Source organism: Hyla sarda, chromosome 4, assembly GCF_029499605.1.
Source record: "Hyla sarda isolate aHylSar1 chromosome 4, aHylSar1.hap1, whole genome shotgun sequence".
Taxonomy (NCBI): Eukaryota; Metazoa; Chordata; class Amphibia; order Anura; family Hylidae; genus Hyla; species Hyla sarda.
Genome location: NC_079192.1, coordinates 56,387,589 through 56,413,649, shown reverse-complemented (window position 1 = coordinate 56,413,649; position 26,061 = coordinate 56,387,589). Strand labels below are relative to the sequence as shown.

General features: G+C 42.9%; 1 protein-coding gene across 3 annotated transcripts in view; it reads left to right on the top strand.

Annotated features, from left to right (window-relative positions):
• The window catches only part of BMP1 (bone morphogenetic protein 1), a 125,889-nt gene that overhangs the window by 85,127 nt on the left and 14,701 nt on the right, over positions 1-26,061 (top strand). For all 3 annotated transcript variants that reach the window (XM_056571077.1, XM_056571078.1, XM_056571079.1), the window contains exons 9-15: positions 3,050-3,152; positions 3,260-3,376; positions 9,180-9,325; positions 9,880-10,075; positions 16,731-16,856; positions 16,974-17,134; positions 20,059-20,239. In XM_056571077.1, coding sequence (XP_056427052.1) covers positions 3,050-3,152; positions 3,260-3,376; positions 9,180-9,325; positions 9,880-10,075; positions 16,731-16,856; positions 16,974-17,134; positions 20,059-20,239 — 1,030 coding nt within the window. The remainder of the gene's footprint in view (positions 1-3,049; positions 3,153-3,259; positions 3,377-9,179; positions 9,326-9,879; positions 10,076-16,730; positions 16,857-16,973; positions 17,135-20,058; positions 20,240-26,061) is intronic.

Sequence of the window (26,061 nt, the reverse complement as noted above, 5' to 3'; positions counted from 1 at the left end):
TGTACGTTGCTCAAAAAAATTAAGGGAACAGTAAGATAACACGTCCTAGATCTGAATGAATGAACTAATCGTATGAAATACTTTCGTCTTTACATAGTTGAATGTGCTGACAACAAAATCACACAAAAATTATCAATGGGAATCAAATCCATTGAGTCACACTCAAAATCAAAGTGGGAACCCCACTACAGGCTGATCTAACTTTGATGTAATGTCCTTAAAACAAGTCACAATGAGGCTCAGTAGTGTGTGTGGCCTCCACGTGCCCGTATGACCTACAACGCCTGGGCATGCTCCTGATGAGGTGGCGGATGGTCTCCTGAGGGATGTCCTCCCAGACCTGGACTAAAGCATCCGCCAACTCCTGGACAGTCTGTGGTGCAATGTGGTATTGGTGGATGAAGTGAGATATGATGTCCCAGATGTGCTCAATCGGATTCAGGTCTGGGGAACGGGCAGGACAGTCCATAGCATCAATGCCTTCCTCTTGCAGGAACACTCCAGCCACATGAGGTCTAGCATTGTCTTGCATCAGGAGGAACCCAGGGCCAACCGCACCAGCATATGGTCTCACAAGGGGTCTGAGGATCTCATCTCGGTACCTAATGGCAGTCAGGCCTCCTCTGGCAAGCACATGGAGTGCTGTGCGGCCCCCCCAAAGAAATGCCACCCCACACCATTACTGACCCACCGCCAAACTGGTCATGCTGGAGGATGTTGCAGAACGTTCTCCACGGCGTCTCCAGACTCTGTCACGTCTGTCACATGTGCTCAGTGTGAACCTGCTTTCATCTGTGAAGAGCACAGGGCGCCAGTGGTGAATTTGCCAATCTCGGTGTTCTATGGCAAATGCCAAATGTCTTGCACGGTGTTGGGCTGTAAGCACAACCCCCACCTGATGACGTCGGGCTCTCATACCACCCTCATGGAGTCTGTTTCTGAAAGTTTGAGTGGACACATGCACATTTGTGGCTTGCTGGAGGTCATTTTGCAGGGCTCTGGCAGTGTTCCTTCTCCTCCTTGCAAAAAGGCGGAGGTAGCGGTCCTGCTGCTGGGTTGTTGCCCTCTCATGGCCTCCTCCACATCTCCTGATGTACTGGCCTGTCTGCTGGTAGCTCCTCCATGCTCTGGACACTACGCTGACAGACACAGCAAACCTTTTTGCCACAGCTCACATTGATGAGCCATCCTGGATGAGCTGCACTACCGGAGCCACTTGTGTGGGTTGTAGACTCCGTCTCATGCTACCACTAGAGTGAAAGCACCGCTAGCATTCAAAAGTGACCAAAACATCAGCCAGGAAGCATAGGAACTGAGAAGTGGTCTGTGGTCACCACCTGCAGAACCACTTCTTTATTTGAGGTGTCTTGCTAATTGCCTATAATTTCCACCTGTTGTCTGTTCCATTTGCACAACAGCATGTGAAATTGATTGTCAATCAGTGTTCTTCCTGAGTGGACAGTGTGATTTCACAGAAGTGTCATTGGCTCGGAGTTACATTGTGTTGTTTAAGTGTTCCCTTTATTTTTTTGAGCAGTGTATAATACTGCACACTTTCCATTGAAAACTATTATATAAGGTGCAAGTTATCTCGGACTAAGATGGCCACCGGACTGGTGGCTAGCTTATAACTTTCTTGCACCAGTTGATTAGAAAACATTTGTTTTCCACCCCCTTTAAAGGGGTACTCCGGTGAAAACCTTTTTTCTTTTAAATCAACTGGTGCCAGAAAGTTAAACATATTTGTAAATTACTTCTATTAAAAAAACTTAATCCTTCCAGTACTTATTAGCTGCTGAATGCTACAGAGGAAATTCCTTTCTTTTTGGAACTCTGATGACATCACGAGCACAGTGCTCTCTGCTGACATCTCTGTCCATTTTAGCAACCATGCATAGCAGATGCATAGCAGATGTATGCTAAGGGTAGCATGGTGGCTCAGTGGTTAGCACTGCTGCCTTGCAGTGCTGGGGACATGGGTTCAAATCCCACTAAGGACAACAATAAATAAAGAGTTATTATTATTATAATGACGTCAGCAAAAAGCACTGTGCTTGTGATGTCATCAGAGAGAATTCCAAAAAGAAAAGAATTTCCTCTGTAGTATTCAGCAGCTAATAAGTACAGGAAGGATTAAGATTTTTTAATAGAAGTACTTTACAAATCTGTTTAACTTTCTGGCACCAGTTGTTTTAAAAGAAAAAAGGTTTTCACCGGAGTACCCCTTTAAGTTCAGATGCAGCTGGCTTTTTCCATTGCATCTCTACACAAATCCTGCGAGAATCCACTGCAAAATCTGCGTGGTAAGTTTTCCGTGTATAGTGCCTTTTGCATTTAAAGCAGTGTTTTCCAAACAGTGTGTCTCCAGCTGTTTCAAAACTACAACTCCCAACATGCCCGGACAGCCAACGGCTGTCCGGGCATGATGGGAGATGTAGTTTTACAACAGCTGGAGATGCACTGTTTGAAAAACACTGCTTTAAAGAGTCAAAAAAAATATAATAATTGTCTGTTTACTGCAACATAATGTGAAGACTCCAAATAAAACTCTTCAGCACGCTGCTATTTCTTCAATAAATTTGGAACCCCCTTCTATTTTTATTGTAATAGAAATGGCTTCAGATTGGGCCTTATGGTTGTGGGGACAGATTTTGTATTGGGACTCAAAAGCTTTAACTTCAAGTTACCCTTCTAGCATTACATCAACCCTGGAGCCACCAGTATGAAATGGACAATGATATTCTGATAGCGGCTGCAATAAGTGAACCTTCATTATAAAGTTAAGCTTATGGCCCTTTTAGTATTTAACTTTTTTAGGGTACGTTCACACGTACAGGATCTGCTGCATATTTTCTGCAAATGATTTTGCTGCCTATTGAAGTAAATGGGTGGCAAAATCAGCTGCTGAAAATATGCAGCAGATCCTGTACGTGTGAACTGACCCTTTAGACCTATTTACCCCCACTTTTATATTCCTGGAAACCCCAATAATAATAATGCACACCCTGACGTCCCTCATTCATTCTAACTCACTTTGTTTTTACCTAAGATCAGACTGAATTTTACCTCTTTGGACGTGTACCGGAGCCGATTATGTTGGTACGACTACATTGAAGTCAGAGATGGACACTGGAAGAAAGCTCCGCTCATTGGTATTGTCCTATTGTTACTAATAGTCACGATGTCGGATACACGGCCTTTATGGCCACACACAATGTATGGTTCAACTTTTCCCATACTCCTCTGCTCTCCTACCCAGGCCGTTACTGTGGTGACAAACTCCCAGAGTCCATATTATCCAGCGATAGTAGGTTGTGGATTGAATTTCGAAGCAGCAGCAACTACGTGGGAAAAGGATTCCATGCGGCTTATGAAGGTATAGTCATCCTACACTTATCTAGTCCTTCCAATTCATATTGTATGTAAGACTTTACCATCTGGTCATGTGTAATATATCCGTACTGATTTCTGTAAATGTATTTTTAAAGTGTACCTGTCGTAAACAAAAACTTTTTATATAATGTAGATAATACCATTATATGTATATTTGTAATATACATTGGTTAAAAAATGTGTATATTTTTGGGTGAGAAAATGCTGTCTCTGCAGCTATTGCCTGTGTGTCTCTATGAGGAGACCAAAAACAGGAAGTGAGGGTAGGACAAGCAGGGATCTGTACAGGCTCCTGGCTTGTCAATCATCCTGATGTATGAGCCCGGAGCATGTTATAGAGTCTCAGTGCACACTGTCCTGCTTCTTCTTAGTGCACAGATCCCTGCTTGTCCACCCACACTTCCTGTATTTGGACTCCTCACAGAGGCACACAGGCAATAGCTGCAGGGAAAAAGATAAATTTTTTTAACTAATGTATATTACAAATAAATATATATATATGAAGAATGGCGCAGCACTCAAAAAGATGCAGAAAAATAAGAGCGTCCTCCTATCTCCGCCTCCTATCTCCGCCTCCTATCTCCGCCTCCTATCTCCGCCTCCTATCTCCGCCTCCTATCTCCGCCACCTATCTCCGCCGCCTATCCCCGCCTCCTATCTCCGCCTCCTATCTCCGCCTCCTATCTCCGCCTCCTATCTCCGCCTCCTATCTCCGCCTCCTATCCCGTCCTCCTATCCCGTCCTCCTATCCCGTCCTCCTATCCCGTCCTCCTATCCCGTCCTCCTATCCCGTCCTCCTATCCCGTCCTCCTATCCCGTCCTCCTATCCCGTCCGCCTATCCCGTCCTCCTATCCCGTCCTCCTTTCCCGTCCTCCTTTCCCGTCCTCCTTTCCCGTCCTCCTTTCCCGTCCTCCTTTCCCGTCCTCCTATCTTGACCTCCTATCCCGTCCTCCTATCCCGTCCTCCTTTCCCGACCTCCATTCCCGACATCCTATCTTGACCTCCTTTCCCGTCCTCATATCTTGACCTCCTATCCTGACCTTCTATCCAGACCTCCTATCCCGTCCTCCTATCCCGTCCTCCTATCCCGTCCTCTTATCCCGTCCTCCTATCCCGTCCTCCTATCCCGTCCTCCTATCCCGTCCTCCTATCCCGTCCTCCTATCCCGTCCTCCTATCCCGTCCTCCTATCCCGTCCTCCTATCCCGTCCTCCTATCCCGTCCTCCTATCCCGTCCTCCTATCCCGTCCTCCTATCCCGTCCTCCTATCCCGTCCTCCTATCCCGTCCTCCTATCCCGTCCTCCTATCCCGTCCTCCTATCCCGTCCTCCTTTCCCGTCCTCCTTTCCCGTCCTCCTTTCCCGTCCTCCTTTCCCGACCTCCTTTCCCGACCTCCTTTCCCGTCCTCCTTTCCCGTCCTCCTTTCCCGTCCTCCTTTCCCGTCCTCCTTTCCCGTCCTCCTTTCCCGTCCTCCTTTCCCGTCCTCATATCTTGACCTCCTATCCCGTCCTCCTTTCCCGACCTCCATTCCCGACCTCCTTTCCCGTCCTCATATCTTGACCTCCTATCTTGATCTCCTATCCTGACCTTCTATCCAGACCTCCTATCCAGACCTCCTATCCAGACCTCCTATCCCGTCCTCCTATCCCGTCCTCCTATCCCGTCCTCCTTTCCCGACCTCCTTTCCCGACCTCCTTTCCCGACCTCCTTTCCCGACCTCCTTTCCCGACCTCCTTTCCCGACCTCCTTTCCCGACCTCCTTTCCCGACCTCCTTTCCCGACCTCCTTTCCCGACCTCCTTTCCCGACCTCCTTTCCCGTCCTCCTTTCCCGTCCTCCTTTCCCGTCCTCCTTTCCCGTCCTCCTTTCCCGTCCTCCTTTCCCGTCCTCCTTTCCCGTCCTCATATCTTGACCTCCTATCCCGTCCTCCTTTCCCGACCTCCATTCCCGACCTCCTTTCCCGTCCTCATATCTTGACCTCCTATCTTGATCTCCTATCCTGACCTTCTATCCAGACCTCCTATCCAGACCTCCTATCCCGACCTCCTATCCCGTCCTCCTATCCCGTCCTCCTATCCAGACCTCCTATCCAGACCTCCTATCCAGGCCTCATATCCCGTCCTCATATCCCGTCCTCATATCCATCCTCATATCCCGTCCTCATATCTTGTCCTCCTATCCCGACCTCCCATCCCGTCCTCATATCCCGACCCGTAATATGTGTACCAGGTAATAAAATAGCTCCAGCCTAACGGAAATTAGATGGGAACATACATTTCCCATTGATTTGCATGGGAACCCTGACCCTCACAAATGGGGGTAGTTAAGGGTTAAATTAACTATCCTATATTTTAAGTGGACATATAAGTAACATGTGACCAAGTATTATCGAAATATCTCCAGCCGTTTGGAAGTTATGCAGTAACATATATTTCCCATTGACTTGCATGGGAGTTTAAACATAATCCCCGCCCCTGGCAAATGGGGGTGAGTAAGGGTTAAATTACCTATCCTATGTTTGTTGTTGCGATATAATAACATGTGTGCCAAGTTTCATGTTAATATCTTTAGCCGTTTGGAAGTTTTTGTGGAACATACATACGTACATACATACATACACATACACACACACGTTGAGTTTTATATATATAGATTATAATGATTGATTGCACTGGGGATAAAAAAAACCTTAGTTTGTTATATCCCCATACTTGAAAAAAAAAGCTCCATTGAGGAGCTGAAATGTCGCTTTTTTTTGTTGGACATGAAGGAATAAATCCACTGTTATTTTTCTGCATCTTTTTGAGTGCTGCGCCATTCTTCTTCTATTGCATGGACTGTGATCTGGTGGGGGCGCTGGCACCGGGAATTCATGTAGTGCTGCATTGACTTTGAGGAAATATATATATATATATATATATATATATATATATATATATATATAGGTATTATCTACATTATATAAAAAAAAAGTTTTGTTGACGACAAGTACACTTTAAAGGAGAATTACTCCTAAAGTCATGAATCTATGTTGGAGACCATAAATCTATGTTGGAGACCATAAAACACTGTGCTCAGTGAACTGTCTGAACACCAAAAGACTCTCATTGGAGATCTGTGTAACCTGTAAATACTATATATATATATTTATTTTTATTTGTCACTGCAGACTCTTTCAGCCCAGTTTCCTCTCATTCTGTAAAGTTTCCTATCATTTGCGCTCTGTAAAGAAATCCATTTTCCAGGCCGGAATTGTTTTCAGCAGAATGTAACCCTTTATTCCTGAAGCGGTCAAGCATTTTGAAATTCCTTAAAAAAAAACTCTTTGGGAGAGATAGCCGAAGAAAAATCAGTCTCATTTAAAAAATATATAGAAAAAGTGGAATAGTCGGCGAATGCACCAGATTTATTAATGGTGAAAGCCATTTTTTTTAAAACTAAAATATTGGTAAAAAATACACCAGCCTAGAGATAGGGGTAAGAAATGGTGTCTACCTTGTCTAGCAAGATGCACCAAATCTATTCTACAACATTCAATACTGATAAATGTGTCATATTTTCTGCTTGTCTGGTATAGTATTATCCTAAATGTAGGACTGTGTTCAAAGATGTCCTTCCAAGATTATAACTTATCACCTGCCTACAGGATCAGTACTAATTATCTGATTGGTGGGGATCCCCCGCTGGGATGACACCGATCATGAGAATGGATGTCTCTTGCTTGACCACCACCTCTTTACTTTGCTTTCGGTCTGACGACAATGGCAGATTACATAAATATGCTCCTTGGTGTTCAAATTCCTCGCTGTTTAAAAAAAAATCCGCTTGCTTAAAGCGTTACTGTCATTATTGTAAACTTTTAAAGGGGTACTCCACCCCTAGACTTATTACCCCCACCCAGAGGATAGGGGATAACCTGTCTGATCACGGGGGTGGGGGGGGGGGTTGGGGGGGCTGGCAAGTACACAGCCGTCACGCCCCCTCCCATAGACCTGAATGGAGGAATGTGGTGTGACGTCATGAACACAGAAGCCCAATGCTTCCGTGTTCATGAACGCCGCAGCTCCTGCCCGGAGATTGTGGAGGGTCCCTGCGGCCGGACCTCCCACGATCAGAATATTATCCCCAATATAGGAGATAACATATCTAGGGGCGGAGTACCCCTGTTAAGGTTGGCTGCTGGTTAGGCCTTAAAATGTGAATGACTGCCACTGTATACTGCTGAGTGTCGACACAAGAAATAAACACCAGACAAAATGTTGTTATATATCTCCTTTTCAGCATACTTGCTAAGGAGCTGTCCCAAGGAGTTCTGTTTATTATACGGAAGTACATTGTTTTTTAAATTTGACAAAAAGGGGAGGTTAGTTATCACGTCAAAATCATAATGTTATATTTTGATTGGCTATTTGAGTTTTGCATCTGTATATATTAGCATATTAAGCATTCATTTCTTTCTTAGCCATAGGTCACTATTCTACCGGAAAATTCCGGATGTATCTGTCCTTCTGCATAGTCTATACTTCTTCAAATGTTTTGTCTCCAACTTCCAACTCCTTCTTTATCTTGCGTCGTTTGGCCGTGTACCAAGGTCTTCATCTTAGTCACAAGCAAAATAGCAAGCTGATATGTCTCATAAGGAAATAATGTTTTTCTGCAGCATATTAGTATATGTATCTATTTTTAATATATATATATATATATATATATATATATATATATATGTATGTGTGTAATCAAAATCATAATGGTCTTCCTTATCACCCCTTTAATGTGTCATCCAGGCATGTCAAAAGTTTACATTGCATAGGGTCTCAGGACTGAGACCATGCGATCTTGAGTAACAGCTAATTGAAGTGCGCTTCACCGCCTGGCCGGCCGCCAGATCCCTCTTGTTCACTCTATAGACTAAAGCAGTGAAAAAGTCTGATTTGATTGACAGCTGGGGAGTGAAGTGCGCACAGCTGGCTATTACGATCACAGCAGGTCTCAGGACTGTTTTTATTAATGTCTCTTTTTAAATTAATTAGAATTTTTTATTCATATGTCACATGTGACAATTTGCTACAGTTGTATTCGGTCTGGACAATCCATGTTTGACATCCATGCGGTGTATATTACGTCTCTGGGCAACCTCCATAATACAGTACGCAAAGCATTGCTTGTAGAATAGAATTCTAGCATCTTGGTATGTATCCTTAGGGCAATGGTCTACACACTGTGGACCTCCAGATGTTGCAGAACTACAACTCCCAACATCCAACATGCCCGGACAGCCAACCTCCGCTTATCCTTCAATGGTCTGACAGCAGAGTTCCATTTACTGAAGCAGAACGGCAGTGTGAATGAGTTCTTACTTGATACATTGTAGCATGCATTGCTGCTGATGGACTTGCAATTTTAGCAAACTCATGTTCTGGTACTCAACCTTTGGATGTAGACAAGAATGATCTCATTCACTGACTGCAAGCAGGAGCTGAGCAACGGAGTGTCTTTCAACTTGCATTAAAGGGGTATTCCAGTAAAAAACAATTTGTTTTTCATCAACTGGCTCGAGAAAGTTAAACAGATTTGTAAATTACTTCTATTAAAAAAAAAAAATGTAGCTAGATAAACAAGTTCTGATATCTGGTGCTCTTCACTTTTAGCGTCCTTTATCTTGACATCTGCCCCACAATCTATCCAGCTGGCATTGGTCTAAATGATTGTGCTCTTCTGTCTCGCCTTATGTGTTGTTTCTTCTCCATGATGTCTCCTAATCCTTATTTATCTCAATTCCACTTGCAGCCGAGTGCGGAGGAGACGTAACTAAAGACGAAGGCCACATCCAGTCTCCAAATTATCCCGATGACTACCGACCCAGCAAGGACTGCAAATGGAAGCTGCATGTGGCTGAGGGCTACAACATCGGAATCGTGTTTCAGTCCTTTGAGGTTAGAGGCCCAGGAGGCTCATTGCCGGGGTGGGGAGGGATCCTCTGTAAGTGTGCGGTGGAGGAAACAAAACCTACTATTGAGGGGGAAGAGTAAAACACACACACACTTCACATGTGAAACTTCCTGCAGGATGAACCATGTTTTTCCTTCACATATTTGTGGCCATAAGAAGTTCAGATGACTTGTACGTACTTTCTCACTGGTCCACTGTACAACGTGAACCTAGCAACTTTCTTTGGCTTTATGGTAAAAAGAATGGTGCCCTTTTAAGGGGTTCACCCATAAAGAACAAAATGGAAGCGGACTTCTCTAACCCAGGACTAGGCAACTTTGGAAGGTTTACCACAATAGCATGGCAATGATCTGGGCTTGCATTCAGACTCCATGATTTTGAGCCTGCCATTATGAGTGAGTCTCTAGCTGACTAGGTTTGGGCTACTGAAGTCAATGAGACCTGTGCCTGTCCATGCTTGTATACGCAGACATCCCATTTTGCCTCGAATGACACAGTCATGATATAGTTGCAGCCTTAACACTGCTTTATTCCACAGATTGAGAGACATGACAGCTGTGCTTACGATTTCCTGGAGATACGCGATGGCGACTCAGAAACCAGCCCTCTGATCGGCCGCTACTGTGGTTACGACAAGCCGGATGACTTCAAGAGCTCAGGCAATAAACTCTTCATTAGATTCGTATCTGATGGGTCCATTAATAAAGCTGGATTTTCTCTCCACTACTTCAAAGGTTAGTAGAAGCTGTTCCTCTCCTGTCCACCGTCAGAATTTCTGTGATCATGTATAGAGATGGACACACCACGTTGGCTTCAGTTTGGATTATTTGTGGCCCAACAATGGGTAATCTCTTTTATTGAGACAGTGTCCAGCATTAGAAAATAAGATCAGCTTTTTTTTCCCCAAAAACGGTACCACATTTGTCCATGGCCTATGTCAGCTATTGTGTAATTCACTTATATTGGGATGAGTTAGGACGTATTGACACTAAGGAATTTCCTAGCAGAGAAATTCCCTTACAGCAGCCTCCCATTTTTTGCAATGGGATTTTGCTGCACTGTGCACACTACTGAATTTCCACGTTGGAATTTCAAATTCTGGACTCCACCAAGAAAAACATGATCACACCAAGAAAACATGTTCACACTTACTTCGAACTCCGCTCTTATAGGCATTGCAGCCAGCGCATGTCCGAGCGAGCCTAGCGCCAACTTAATCGCATTGCTGTTCATTGAATCTCTCAGAGGAATTTTTCCATATGGACATTCTGTAGTGTGAATGCACCCCAACAATACCAAAAATAGCCCATAGACAAGAATGGCGCTGTTCTTGGGAAAGGGGGGGGGGGGTGATTCTTTATTTTTTTCTATTTTTTTTCTCGAATACTGGACAACCCCTTTAAGTTCTTGTAGATTTCTAGGCTCATTAGCTTCCTGTCCCACATTATTGGAATGTTTCACACGTACAGCTTTTACATCTTTCTGTGCCCATTGGCATTCAGTGAGTTTCATAATCTGATTTTTTTTTACATTTGTTTTCCTGGTTTGTTCTTACACTTCCAACACTGTGTCATTCATACATTGTAGGGTTACACCCAATTGGCAACAGTAATGGTTATCAAAGGTAATTCGTACATTTTCCCCAGAACCCAACGTGTAGAAAAAAAGTCAATATGAAGTAAAAAAGGTTAAAGAGAATCTGCCAGCAGTTTCGTACTGTGGTCAACCCTAAATAGGCACTGGGAAGGGGAGAGCCTACATACCTCTGCTCTTAATCTTGCACTTTGCATTACCAAGGAAACGATTCTTTAAAGGGAATATATCATCTATTTTTTTATTTTTTTTACTGACTAGTGCCAGATACTGAAATTTGTTCTTTTTTTCTGATCTGTTTTTATTTTCTCTTGTATTTTTTTTTTTTTTTATCATTGGGCCACCATCTTGCCTGGTCTGTTTTGACTGCATTTAGAGAGATGCTTTACGGCAAGGACATAGAAACTGAAGATCTCTAGACCCTATTCTGTGTAAGGAGCAGGCTTGTTAGTATGCTTTGTGACCTGTGCACAGGTCATTGTACAGGGGAGGGGGAGGCTGAGTTGCTATTGTTTTCACTTTCTACTGGTGTCACTTTTTTCTGTACTGATCACTTTCCAGAAGCATCCTCCTTATCATCACAGACAGAACAGGAGTCTCAGCTTAGTTTTAGGCCTCGTGGACAAAATTGCTAAAAATTTTTATAGTATAGATAGGAATGTGGAAAATGAGAAAAAAAATCCTCAGAATTTCTAACAAATTTACGCAAAACTTGATGTACACAATTAGATGATTTTCTGATTACACACTCCAATTTATAACCCAGCCACTGGCGGCTGAAGAGTCAGAGAGGCGGGATCTTCCCCCGAGCTCCATGTAATGAGAGCCTCCCTCACGCTTCCTCTCACCAATGATTGACAGCTCTAGAGTCCAGACAGAAATCTGATAGAGCTGTCAGTCATTGGTGAGAGGCAGAGGGAGGGAGGCTCTCATAACATGGAGCTCGGGGGAAGATCCCGCCTCTCTGACACTTTAGCAGCTGACAGACAAGACATAAAAAAAAATATATATATATAGAATTGTTTTCTTGGTCATGCAAAGTGCATAACCGAAATTCGAGGGATGTAGGCTCTCCCCTTCCCAGTGCCTATTTAGGGCTGTCGGCAGTTTTGCTATCACAAAATTCATGACAGATTCCCTTTTAAAGGGGTGCTCCGCTCCCCAGCGTCCGGAAGTTTATTGTTCCAAGCGCTGCGTGCAGGCTTCCCTGTTCAGGGCCGCCCCTCGTGACATCACGCCCGCCCCCTCGTGACGTCACGCCCGCCCCCTCAACGAAAGTCTATGGGAAGGGGGCGCGACGGCCGTCGCGCCCCCTTCCCATAGACTTTCGTTGAGGGGGCTGGCATGACGTCACGTGGGGCGGCCCTGAACACGGAAGCCCGCACGCAGCATTCGGAACAATAAACTTCCGGACGCTGGGGAGCGGAGCTTCCGAAGCAGGGCAGCGGAGTACCCCTTTAACTTTATTTTTTGGAAATAAGGCCTGTGTTGCATTGTTCTCCATTGTTTAAATGCTGCCAGCAATGTAAGCAGTGAATACTTTTTAATTTGGATGCTATGGCTATGTCCATGGACAGATAAGGTTTATTCCAGGATATTCTTATTTGATACTGTTGTTTTTTGTTGTTGTTAGTTTTTTTGTTTAGTTTTGTTTTTTTTGTTCATTTGGATTCCATTAGCAATAGCCAGATGCGAAGTCATACTTCTCGTACACTTCACTTTTATATACTGTAAATCCACTTGATCCAGGACGTTCCCGACCTCATCTGCCATAGGATTAGGAGCCTGGTCATGAGAGACTTGCGACTCTTGACATTCTTGTGGTGATATTCCCAGGAAGTTCATTGACCACTATGGCTCCGGCCAACAATGTTTCATAAGTGTTGATGTCTGAGGTGATGTCATGATGGAAGAAAAGCAACTCTCACCAATGGGTGTAACCACGAAGCTGAGGTTTTTCATGTCCATTTAAAGGGGAATTACACCCTTAGTGTTCCATATGGTATGTCATAGAGACATCCATGGGGGGATATAATCTAGGGCGTCCATTAATTCTGGGATCAAAGAGGAGTCAGCATCAAGTAAAGTCTCTGAATGTCTTTTGGATAATACATATTACAGGGTGCTGTACTCTACAGGTTCCGACTCTCACAACTCTCTCCGGTTCCCTTCGCACATTTATCTCTGAACAGGGAGTTTATCATTGAGGCTTTTTGGGGTTTTGCAATGTCTGCAGAAGGTGTATATATGGGAAGTCTCTGCTGACATATACCTCCATTGAATGCCACTGCATAGATCGGTATTTCCAAACCAGCGTGCCTCCAGCTGTTGCAAAATTACAACTCCCAGCATGCCCGGGCAGCCTTTGGTGTAGAGTAGATATACAGTACATTGACTTCCATTGTAAAAACCATAAATCAACTGGTGCCAGAAGGTTATACACCACCATGTCAGGAACTGCCCAGAGCAGAAGCAAATGCCCATAGCAAACAGTTCCTGACATGGACAGAAGTGTCAGTAGAGAGCACTATGGTCTGACTGGAAAGAACTATACAACTTCCTCTGGCGCATACTGCAGCTGATAAGTACTGAAAGGGTTAGGATATTTAAATAATTTAAGTAATTTACATATCTGTGTAATATTCTTGCACCAGTTGATTTGAAAACATTTTTTTTTCCTCCAGAGGACCCCTTTAAAGGGAACCTGTCATCCCTTTCATGCTTCCTGACCACAAGTCATTGGTGGCTTCACCCGACCTCACCAAACTTGATTGATAGATCTTTATTTTTCACATCAACAAAAAACTGTCAGATTAAAGGTTCCTCTCTAGGTATCACAGCAACTGAAAATAACCTTTTTCTAAAACATATATACTTTAATGGTATGCTTTAAAATGAGAATAACTAAAGCAAAAATAAACTATAATTAGTGACCTATAGGTGAAAAAATATATCAAATCACGAGACACAGGTCCTGTTGTTAGATGGGCAGCACCCTATGAGAGAGATAATGTACCACAACCATCGATCACTGCGGATATATCAGTGGTACAATTAGATACATTCTCATATATATTCAATGGTGCTACTCATTATCTAGGACCTCTCCCCACACCACGTGAGAAAGGTGATAAGATAAATGTTACAATTTAGTATCCGTTCCGACGCGTTTCCCCCCAACTTGTGGGGTTTCTCAAGGAACTAATGGGATACAATCAACAGTCATAAAAATCGTCTCTGGTGTTTTTAGATTGTCTCTGATGCACCGGCGGTGATTAAAGAGTGCGCTTATCCTGGCGCTCGGTATCCATTGTTGGTACAAGGCGGGCATAAGATAGTGCTTCTTCTCTGGAGATGCAGTACATTAGACTGTCCTTAATTTATCTGCCTTGAGAGTGGTGTCAATCAAGTTATGGCACCTACTGCATCAGAGACAATCTAAAAACACCAGAGACGATTTTTATGACTGTTGATTGTATCCCATTAGTTCCTTGAGAAACCCCACAAGTTGGGGGGAAACGCGTCGGAACGGATACTAAATTGTAACATTTATCTTATCACCTTTCTCACGTGGTGTGGGGAGAGGTCCTAGATAAAGAGTAGCACCATTGAATATATATGAGAATGTATCTAATTGTACCACTGATATATCCGCAGTGATCGATGGTTGTGGTACATTATCTCTCTCAGAGGGTGCTGCCCATCTAACAACAGGACCTGTGTCTCGTGATTTGATATATTTTTTCACCTATAGGTCACTAATTATAGTTTATTTTTGCTTTAGTTATTCTCATTTTAAAGCATACCATTAAAGTATATATGTTTTAGAAAAAGGTTATTTTCAGTTGCTGTGATACCCTGATAGATCTTTATGCCCAATCAGGGAGAGATTTATCAGTCAAGGTTAGTGGAGCATGGAGAAGCCACCATGGCCGCCCCAATGACTTCTGAAAATGATGACTCCTGTTGTGCGGCTGCAGAGACACTAAACACTGGTGGATTTTCCTGATCATGAGGTGTTCAAACAGTAGGACACCCTGTGAGCTATTAACCATAAGATTGCCCAAAGGGAACAAGCCCTTTAAATCGAACGTCAGAATAAAAAGACAGTAGCTGTAAGGCAGGACTTGTGGTGGACTTTTATAACCTTAAGAAACATAGAATGTGTCGGCAGATAAGAACCATTTGGCCCATCTAGTCTGCCCACTAATCTGAATCCTATCAATAGTTCCTGGCCCTATTTTATATGAAGGATAGCCTTATACCTATCTCTATCTTATATGAAGGATAGCCTTATACCTATCCCTATCTTATATGAAGGATAGCCTTATGCCTATCCCTATCTTATATGAAGGCTAGTCTTATACCTATCTCTATCTTATATAAAGGATAGCCTTATGCTTATCCCTATCTTATATGAAGGATAGCCTTATGCTTATCCCATGCAGGCTTAAACTCCTTCACTGTATTTGCAGTGACCACTTCTGCAGGAAGGCTATTCCATGCCTCCACTACTCTCTCAGTAAAGTAATACTTGCTGATATTACTGCAGAAACCTTTCCCCTCTAATTAAAACTGTCCTCTTGTGGTAGTTTTTCTTCTGTTAAATCTCCTCTCCTCCTTTACCGTGTTGATTCCCTTTATGTATTTAAAAGTCTCTATCATATCCCCTTGATGCATTTTAACTAAAAACCTAACACCCTTATTAAAAAACATGTCATGGGCGACGTTGTGTAACTTATATTTTTATAGGAAACATGATATTTTTTTTTCTTTTGCTATTCTTGATCCTCTGTTCTGGTAGGTTCCCTGGCTAAAGACTACATTAACCACATTAGGGTTAGATTAGATCAGTGTTTCCCTACCAGTATGCCTCCAGCTGTTGCAGAACTACAACTCCCAGCATGTAGTAGGGTTGGGAATATTCCCTAATATATAACTTTAATTGATAGGCTCCTATAGGAAATATAATTATTATTATTATTATTATTAATAATAACAACAAAATCTATATTGTTTTTTACCTGCATGCCTTTGTATAGAAAAGCTGTGTCTGGTATTGCTTCTTATCTCCAGTCTATGGAAGAAATATATTTGCAATACCAGACACAGCCCATGAACAATGGTGCCGCTGTTTCAGGACAAAAGCAGCCATGTTTTGTGCCATGTGTGTCATTCTCTATTTACCTATGTCTGCCCATATGGATAGAATGTTTTATAGATCTCTGTATATTGCATATTAATAAACCAGATATAGTATATGATAGGAGAAGTACACCCTCCCTAAAGGGGGATAAGGTTCAGTGTTCAGGGATGTATGATGAGTTTATATTATAGAAAGTTACATCTTATAAAGTTAATTCCAATCTTTAAAGGGGTTATCCATTATTAGATAAAAAAATTTCTTTGAAAAAAAAAAAAAAAATAACAGCGCCACACCTCTCCTTAGGTTGTGTGTGGTATTACAATTTGGCTCCATTCATTTCAATGAGTCTGAGCTGCAATACTACAGGATGGATCTGAGATACAAAATCACAGAGGACAAGCGTGGCGCTGTTTCTGGAAGAAGGCAGCCATGTTTCTTTCTTATCCTGGATGACTCCCTTAAAGGATTAGAACCCAATTAATGCGGGCTGGACCCTGACAACTTTCTGAATAGGAAGGGATTGGGTGTCACTCACCTCAGACCAAATCCAAGTAACAAAGCAATAGGGGAATTCTGTATGATGGATGGAATAACCTTATGTGTTTGCTGCCGCTTGTTACTAAATTTTCTGTTTTACCTTTTGCCCTCAGAGGTTGATGAATGTTCCCGACCTAACAAAGGTGGCTGTGCGCAGCGCTGTGTGAACACGCTTGGCAGCTATAAATGTGCTTGTGAGCCAGGTTATGAGCTTGCTCCTGACAAGAAATCCTGTGCAGGTGAAACGTGCTGAACTATTACCTTATAGTCCTAATTCTGGGCCCAGTAATTTCACATAGTCCCGCAGCGTTATCTACATCGCCTGGCATCCTTCTGAATGTTGTCTCGTTTTGCAGCGACTTGCGGTGGATTCTTGACCAAGCTAAACGGCACCATCAGCAGCCCTGGGTTTCCCAAAGAGTATCCACCGAACAAGAACTGTGTCTGGCAGCTGGTGGCACCCACACAGTTTCGCATCACGCTTACCTTCCAACATTTTGAGACTGAAGGCAACGATGTGAGTGTAAAATTGTTATAGCTATTTATTTCTCTGTACTAGCTTAGTTTAACCCAATTTGCCAGGAGGTCCCATCACCCCATAACTTTTATGGATCTACTGTTTTGAAGATCCCTAAAGCCTAACTTACCCCCATACCTTAAATTTCAGTTGTGATTACATTTTAGCTTATAGAGAGTCTGACACCTTTTTCACCAGCACTAAACCCAATATACCGGTTTATAGTGTGGGTGAACAGCTTTACAAAGAGGGGTCACTTACTTTAATCCGTTCAGTATATGCAGTGTTCCGGCACTGTAATCTTCAGCTGCTTTGCGTAGCTCTGAGCATTGGAGACAGGGAGCCGGCTCACCCAGCTTTCCTGCCCCCTCCATATTCCCCCATCAGCCCCCTTCCTTAGTTAATATGCTAATGAATGTTGGGTGTGAGTACACATAGTGCAGAGCGCTCACCTGTTGCACTCATTAACATAATAATGAACGGGTGAGAGGGGAATATGGAGGAGATGGGAGAGCTGGGTGAGCCGGCACCTTGCCTCCAATGTGCACTGCAGTGCAATGCAGCTGAAGATTACAGTACCAGAACTCTGTATATACTGAACGGATTTGAGTAAGTGACCCCTCTTTGTAAAGCTGTTCACCCGCATTGTAACTACGTATATTGGGTTAAGTGTGGGTGAATAAGGTGTCAGATTCTCTTTAATATACACTGTTTCTATATCCTACTAATAGGGATCAAAGAAGATGAGATTTGGGGATCTGTTTGGTATGGATAGTCACTGGTGATCACTCTGTTCCCTCCGTGTCACAAGTAGTACAGGGATAGTTAAAGCAGCTACAGTGTCAGGACCAAACAGCTACCATATTTTAGCTTCATGAACCCACATGTGTGGTATGGAGTGTAGAAGTGTCAGGTTTTGAATGCAATAAAAGGGTAAGAGGGCACTTGTGACAATACTGAATTTTCATTTTTAATTTGGTGTAAAATGTTTTGTAACCCTTTAAGTGCTGTGTTTTAACTTATCTTCCAATGACTTTAAGATTTAATCTCTGTTCACAGTTACAGAGGACCTGTAGCCAACCCAAAGGATGAGCTATTACTATCATATAATTTAGGGTGCCCTGATCACACACCTTTTTATAGATTCTTTATATACCCTCCAATTTCTGAGATATACAGTATAAGGGTTTATAGTTTTTCTAACAAACTATTTAGGTAATCAGTCAGATGGGTGTGACCTTCATTTTAATAATTGGAGTGATAGGCGGGATTAAACAGTCAGGGGGTATAATCCCACCCATGACCTGATAGTCACTACCATTATTAAAATTAAGTTTACACCCATCTGACAGATTAACTGCAGTCTGTTTCCCAGGGCAACCGGCAGAAATTTGAAAGCAGCTTTGACAGTGAATGGAGAGAAAATGTTATGCAATAAAAACCCATAAATAATAAGTAATTTTCTTGCAAACTTGGGCTTCATTCACACCATGATTTGTGCCTTGGAGGTCAAAATGACACGTTGACATATCCAGGTTCGGATAGGCACAGGCCCCATTTATTTTTATGGCTTGACCATAGTCATCTAATTACTACTTCAAGTCATTTTTTCTGAGCGTGTTCAAATCGGCTTGGACTGAGAAGCGTGGTTTGCAGCACTTTTCACTCTGATACATACAAAAAATGATCCGAACGTAGTCACTAGCTGACTACTCTCAGGCCATTCAAATGAATGGGGCCCATGTCTATCTGGGCATGTCATTTTTGAGCGTTTCCCAACATATCCCTGCACAAATTGTGTTGTGAACCTAACTTTGCTAAAGATTTAATGTCCTTTTGAGTAACCGTTTTAAACAACTTAGAATTGTGGTGGAGTCGGGGTGATGCAAGCTGTAGGGGCAGATGGTGTAGTTGCCCAGGAGTAGATGGTATTAACCCCTCAATGTTCGTGACACCAGGGCTAGACTTTAATTGAGAACCACCCGGACGGTAGCACCGCTAGTCCTAGTTAGGCAGGGCAAATAAGAGTTCAAGGCCAGGTCAGGGTTAACGGTAGTTTTACTCAGGTAGACAGATGGTACAATCTATTCACAGCTAGGCCAGGATCCCAGAGAGGTGACCAGTAACACAGGGGACCTCGCAGCTTGCTGGGACTTGCAGTGACTTGGATAGACTTTAGCACAGCCACGCTGATGATAATGGACTTGACTTGACTAAAGATAGTAACAGCAGACATAGATGACTTGACTTACTGACTTGTAGCTGTAATTTAGGTTGAGGCCTCCAGATGTGCCGGACACAGGCTCTGAGACGTCTGGACTGGACTTGACCTCAGGATCTAAGAGGGTGATTGTAGTACCTCCCCTTCTTATAAAGGGGGGCTGAGCAAGGAGCCCATAGGCTAGCTGCGGGTCATCTGGTCACCTGGTGCTCTCTGGGTAACAAAACATGTGACGACCATTACCATGTGACAAACAATCATGTGACCATATCAAAGGTCCTTTACCCTTAGTACATAACTTATACACATTATGGGGGAACACTGCAGGTGAGCCCTGAGGAAGTACAGGGACTCAACCAGACAGGATTGTAGGAACATATCCCGTACTGGGACATCACAGAATGTTGTTTCAAAGTTTAAAACTTCTTAAAATATTGAGCAACTTTTTAAAATTGTTACTTAACATTTTATGTTATTTAAACATTCCTATATCTTAAAAAGTAAACCTGTTTTGGCAGCTTTCCATATCCGATACTACTATCCTGCTTCTTAGCCTGTAACCCTACTCCATGATTTCAGATTTCTTTTTATAACTTTATATAAACTTTTTCCTATATGTTTCATCTGAATATTCCACAGACCTCTCATTACGGTGATCTATTTTGGGCTCTGCTTCTTATTATCTTATGCCTGCTCCCACCAGGTCTGCAAATATGATTACGTGGAAGTTCGCAGCGGCCTAACATCGGATTCGAAACTTCTCGGGAAGTTCTGCGGTCAAGAGCTCCCCCCGGTGATCAGTTCACAGTACAACAACATGCGCATCGAGTTCAAATCTGACAACACTGTATCCAAGAAAGGGTTCAAGGCTACTTACTACTCAGGTGAGCCTCTTCCCTGCATGCTTTACTCCCGGTCCTACCTGCCTGATTACCGCGGAGGGTGGGGGGGGGGATACCCTATAGTGTGCTGTCTATGGGACAGTTTGATAACCTTTGCTTGGCTTCATGACGGCTCAGCCTTCTGCATTGCTTGAAGAATGCATCATCTCTGTGGATACACAAGTAGCGCTGGTATTACCCGTTTGGCATGACAGTATAGATCCAGTGTTATCACTGTGTATAATAGTGCACTTTTTTTATTAGGTTCCTGTTTTGCCACTAATATTACTGCAGCAGGTAATTGTATTATATATCTAGACTATTGTTTCCCAACCAGGGTGCCTCCAGCTGTTGCAAAACTACAACTCCCAGCATGCCCGGACAGCCAACGGCTGTCCGGGCATGCTGGGAGTTGTAGTTTTGCAACAGCTGGAGGCACCTTGGTTGGGAAACACTGATAGAGACTATGTTCTAAAAAGCTAGCTACACATGCATACACACACCTATATGTAGTATCTACTACTGGCTGTATGCATATGGCTGCTTAAAGGGATGATAAGCCTAAAGCATTCTTTAGAAATGCGGCGTATATAACAAACTGCATGTAAAGCCAAAAGTGCATCACCTCTTCAATTGCCCGTTTACTTCTGATAAGTGATAAAACCATAAGGGTACAGAGATCTGGAGGTGTGAAACACCAGCTGTAGCCTTTAAGCCCCCTTTAACACCACAGGTATCATCCTGTAAAAAACCTCCGTTATTACTCCCGGCAAAAAGTCCTGAAAACGGCCGTCAAAAAATCCCATTCATGTCAATGGGATTTTTTGAACATCCTTGTGCATCAGGCATGTCCGTTTTTACTAATGTCAGTTATTTTTGCCGGCACAAAAGGTGGTTCATGCACTCATTTTTGGTCCGTCAAAAAAAAAAAAAGTTAAAAACCGGACGTTAAAATTTAACATTGAAATCTATGGGAACCGGATGTTCAAAAAAAAAAAACATCCGTTATCATCAGTTATTGTCAGTTTTTTTTAACATCCGTTTTTTTGTACCGAGCATGCTCAGTACAGCTTTACAAAAAAAGGGTTAAAAATTTGATTAAAAAAAATAAAATACCAGATGTAACTGGTAATAACGGATGATAACAGATGAACATCAGGTTTTTAAAGAAAAAAACCATTAAAAATAACAGATGACGTTCATCAGTTATCATCAGTTATTACCAGTTATTGCTTCCGTTTTTTATTCATCCGTTATTTATTTTACAATATCGGATGAATAAAAAACGGAATGATACAGGATGATACCTGTAGTGTGAAAGGGGCCTAAGATGGAAACTTTAGCGTTTTACTGCCCCCCCTTTTTTTTTTTTTTCTTTAAACATCTATAATTTTGGACCAACCTGAGTGACCAGACAACATTTGACTTAGGCTGTGTTCACACTACTCCATTTGACTTGACTGGAAGAATAGCACATCATGATGTGTGTGTTTTTTTTTTTCTTGTCAAAACAATGGAAACCATCCGTAATAGTTCTGTGAGGTCTGTTGGGCAGACCTAATGGGCGTCCATGATGAATCCGGAAGTAACAGAAGCCATGACGGAGGTGTGAACAGAGTCCTGGGCTATGTTACTTTATCGCTGTGGCTTCTGTTGATTATGACAGATACTGCCAGTGCCCAATGAGTCAATGGGGTCTGTTTGGCAGGCCCAATGGACTTCAATGATGAATTTTAAAGTACTGTCGTGTTGTAACAAAAGATATGACAGAGGTGTGAATAGAGCTCTAGGCTATGTTTACACCATCGTTGTGGCTTCTGTTTATTATGACGGATACTACCAGTGCCCAACGGACCCGGTTGACGTACGAGGTCCAGTGGTTTACATCGTGGGTGGAAGTCTGGACAGTAGCAGCTTTTACACACAGTTCTATCTCTCCTGCCCCATCACAGCCCCGTCACAGATGTGAACAAAGCCTTATCTAACAGCTACAACTTGCCATATTTTCTCATTTACATTGGAGGCTCTGTTGCAGATTTCACCATATTTGGTGGGAAAAATAGCATTGCATGCAGGGGCCCGGACCCAGACTGATCAATGATTTTGTGTAAAAACCCCTTTGAGGATTCTGTAGTGTTTGATGAAAATGTACACTGTTGGAGATCCAGCCTTGTAGAATAAAGATTATGGTCTTTCGAGTTGATGTACACACAATACAATGCATTCGTAACGTTTTTGGACCCTTTCACTTTTTTTTTTTTTTACATTTTGTTATATTTTCTGCTTTCATTCTGCACTTGATACCTCACAATGACATAGTGAACACATGATAGAAATATTTGCTGATTTATTGAGAAGGAAAGGCTAAATTATTACAAGGATTCAGACCCGTAACTCAGGACTTGGTTCCATCACCTTTGGCAGAGATTACAGCCTCCAGTCCCTGGAGATGCCCAAGGTTTGCACACCTGGAATTGGGGATTTTCTGCTATACTTCAATACAGATCCTCTCAAGCCGCTGGTGGAAGCCATTTTCTGGTCTCTATGAAGATCTTCGAATGGGTTGAAGTCAGGGCTCATGCTGGGCCACTCAAGGACATTGACAGAGTTGTCCCTAATCTGCTTCTGTGTTGACTTGGTTGTGTGCTTAGGGTCATTGTCTTGTTGGAAGTTGAATCATTAGCCCAGTGTGATGTCTATAGTGTTCTGGATAAGGTTTTAAGAATATCTCTGTCTGCTTTGAGAGATGAGCTGGACTATCCTCTTACTGTAGAGGAATTGGAGATGGCCATGAAAGACTTCCTTGTGAGGTATAAAAAGCTTTCAGGGTGTCCTGCTGCTGCAGCTCTTGCGAGTGCTCAAGTCAGTGGGTTTGGATGGTTCCTTTGTCTAATGGGGTACTCCGCCCCTAGACATTTTATTCCCTATCCAAAGCTTGCGGCAGCCGTGGTCGTGACTTCATGCCACGCCCCCTCCATTAATGTCTATGGGAAGGTGCGTGACTGCTGTGGTCACGAGTAGGGAATAAGATGTCTAGGGGCAGAGTGCCCCCTTAATGCTTGAGGCAATAGTGGTGCTCCTTCCTAAGCCCTGTAAGAATACACTTCATTCAGGGTCCTACAGGCTGATCTATCTATTCTGTTCAGATGTTAAACTGATTTCTGACTTTGGTTACTTTTCTGGCCTATTTATTAATTGGGACAAGTCTGTCTTAATGCCACTGGACCCACTCTCTCCTGTCCCTCAGATTGCATTATCCAGAATACGCTTTTCACAAGCTTTAAATTGGGAATCCAGATAAGCCTTCTATGCATGATTCTGTTTTCTCTAATTTGCTGCCTCAGTTCCATATCAGTATGGTGCAAGTTGCCTTTGTTGTTGGTTGGTTGTGCTATTCGGATGAGGATGATATTGATGCCCCAATTGCTGTATGTTCTGCAAAATTCTCCAATGTGGATTGCGATGTCATGCTTTCAGAGGACCCAATGTCTCTTTTGACAGTTAGTCTGACAGAATTTGGTAAGAAATGGATTTCCTAACCCCTGATTTTCTCATCTCCCAAGGGTGGGTATTCCTACATTGGGTCCTACGGGTCAGTTGTTTACGGCTAAACATGGTGGACGTGTATCTCTCCATGTTCTGGAAATTGTCGCTCTCACGAAACCTCTTGACCCTTCCCCTGCTACTCAATTATTGTGCAAGGTTTTGGGCAAAGCCATGGCTGCTCTAGAAATGAATAGTTGCACTAAATTGACACCTTTGTGGAGTAACACTGGTCTGCCCGATTTTTCCTTTCTTTTACAGATTCTAGGATTTGGGAGCAGAGGGGGATGTGTAGACTGGAGCAGCTGTGTGTGTAGATGGGGCATTTAATTAATTTGAGGGTCCCCAGGCAAAGCTAGCCGTGTTCCTCCTTTTTTCGGTAGGTCGAGGTCGCTGGATATTTACTTTAATGCCATCTTGGAATTTGCTCCTCCTCCTTGGATTCTGCTGAAATTATCTCTTGGCTCCTAAAAAGCTTTTGCATTCCGATAGTGAGAAATTTTACCTTGTCTGTTCGCAGCAAATGGAAGGCTAGCATATGACCTTTGTCTGATGAGGAGTGGTCTACTGTTCTGTCACATACTTCTGTTTTTGTCCCTTTCTGAAGCCAGTCGCTTGCCATAGCTATTCTTTCTGTACAGAGCGTATAAAACCCTTGTACTCCTGCAAAGGCTTGGCTTGCATCCCGATTCTACATGTCCGAGATGTGGCCAACTTGGTGCACACTTATTTCCTATAGTTTGCAAGTGTCCTCTACTAGTTCCTTATTGGAGGGAAGTGATCATACTGATTCATTAAGTGTATGGATTCATACTGCCAATGGAGCCTTAGCATTGCCTGATAGGATTTGAAAAAAAAGCCTTTTGGGATAGAAAAGGGATCCTTTGTGTTTTATACCAGGCCAGAAAACTCATTGCTCAATATTGGATTACACTTGGTCCTCCTACAGTAGATGGTCCAACTACTAGGGGTTTCTATTATAGTCATTTGGAGCGGGATATCAATGAAGAACTTACGGTATTCATTTTATATAGTGTGGGGTCCTTAGGTACATGCTTAAATCCTGATAGGCCTTAATGGACTTTCTTGCCCTTGGGGCTTGTGGGGGAGTGGGTCTCTCAGTTCAAGTACATTTCCATAATTTCTTTTCTCACTGCCTCTGTATTTCTGAGCTATTTGTTCTAGTACTTTCTTATGCCTTTTAATGTGACTACGGTAACTTTCAGTTCTGGTTGTGGATAATAACTATTAACCGGCTGAGGTTCCTATTCCCTCAATTTTTCTTTATGCACCAACTTATATACTTGAAGTGCCTATAACTAATATCCACAATATTGTCCTGGATATTTATTTCCCTTGCCACCCTAGTGCCTCTTGACTTTTGGTGGATTTGGGGTGGTATTGTTTTTGGGCTGGGGGCGGGGGATGCCATTGAGGAGGAGGGTGTTTTTGTGTGTGTGTGTGTAATTTGTTTTTAATATTTTTAAAATCTTTAAAAAAAAAGGTTTGATTTTGATTTAAAAAAAAATATATATATATCTCTGTACTTTTCTTCATTCCGCTTTCTCTCAACCCTGATTAGCCTCCCTGCCCCTGCAAAATCCCACCACAGCATGATGCTGCCACCACTCTGCTTTACTGTAGGGATGTTATTGGGCAGGTGATGAGCAGTGCCTGGTTTCCTCCAGACTTGATGCTTAAAATTGAGGCCAAAAGTTAACTCTTTTTCATCAGAACAGAGGTCCTTTAGGTGTTTTTTTCCAAACTCCAGGCGCTTTCATGGCCACTGTGCCATGAAACTCAGATTGGCAGAGCCCTGCAGTGATGTTTGATGGTCTGGAAGTTTCTCCCATCTGCCCACAAGGTCTTTGACCAAAGTGACAATTAGGTTCTTGGTCATCTCTCTTATCAAGGTCATTCTCCCCTGAATTTGTTGGAGCGGTCCGCTTTTGGGAACTTTCCGTTCAGTAGACATTTTATTTGTCCTTAATATTCTCCTGATATGTGCCTCCTGTCTCTAAGCCCTACAGGCAGCCCTTTCTCCTTATGGGTTGGTTTTTGTTCTGATATACATTGTCAGCTGTGAGACCTTATATAGACAGGGCTGTGTCTTTCCATGTCATGTCCGAACACCTGAATTTAAGAGAAATCGGAGGAGCCAGAGCTAAATTTTAAGTGCCATAGCAAAGGGTCTGAATGCTTATGTCCATGATAAATGTTAGTTTTTGCCTTTTCAATAAATTTGCAAATATTTCTAAAATTTTGTTTCCACTTTGTCGTTG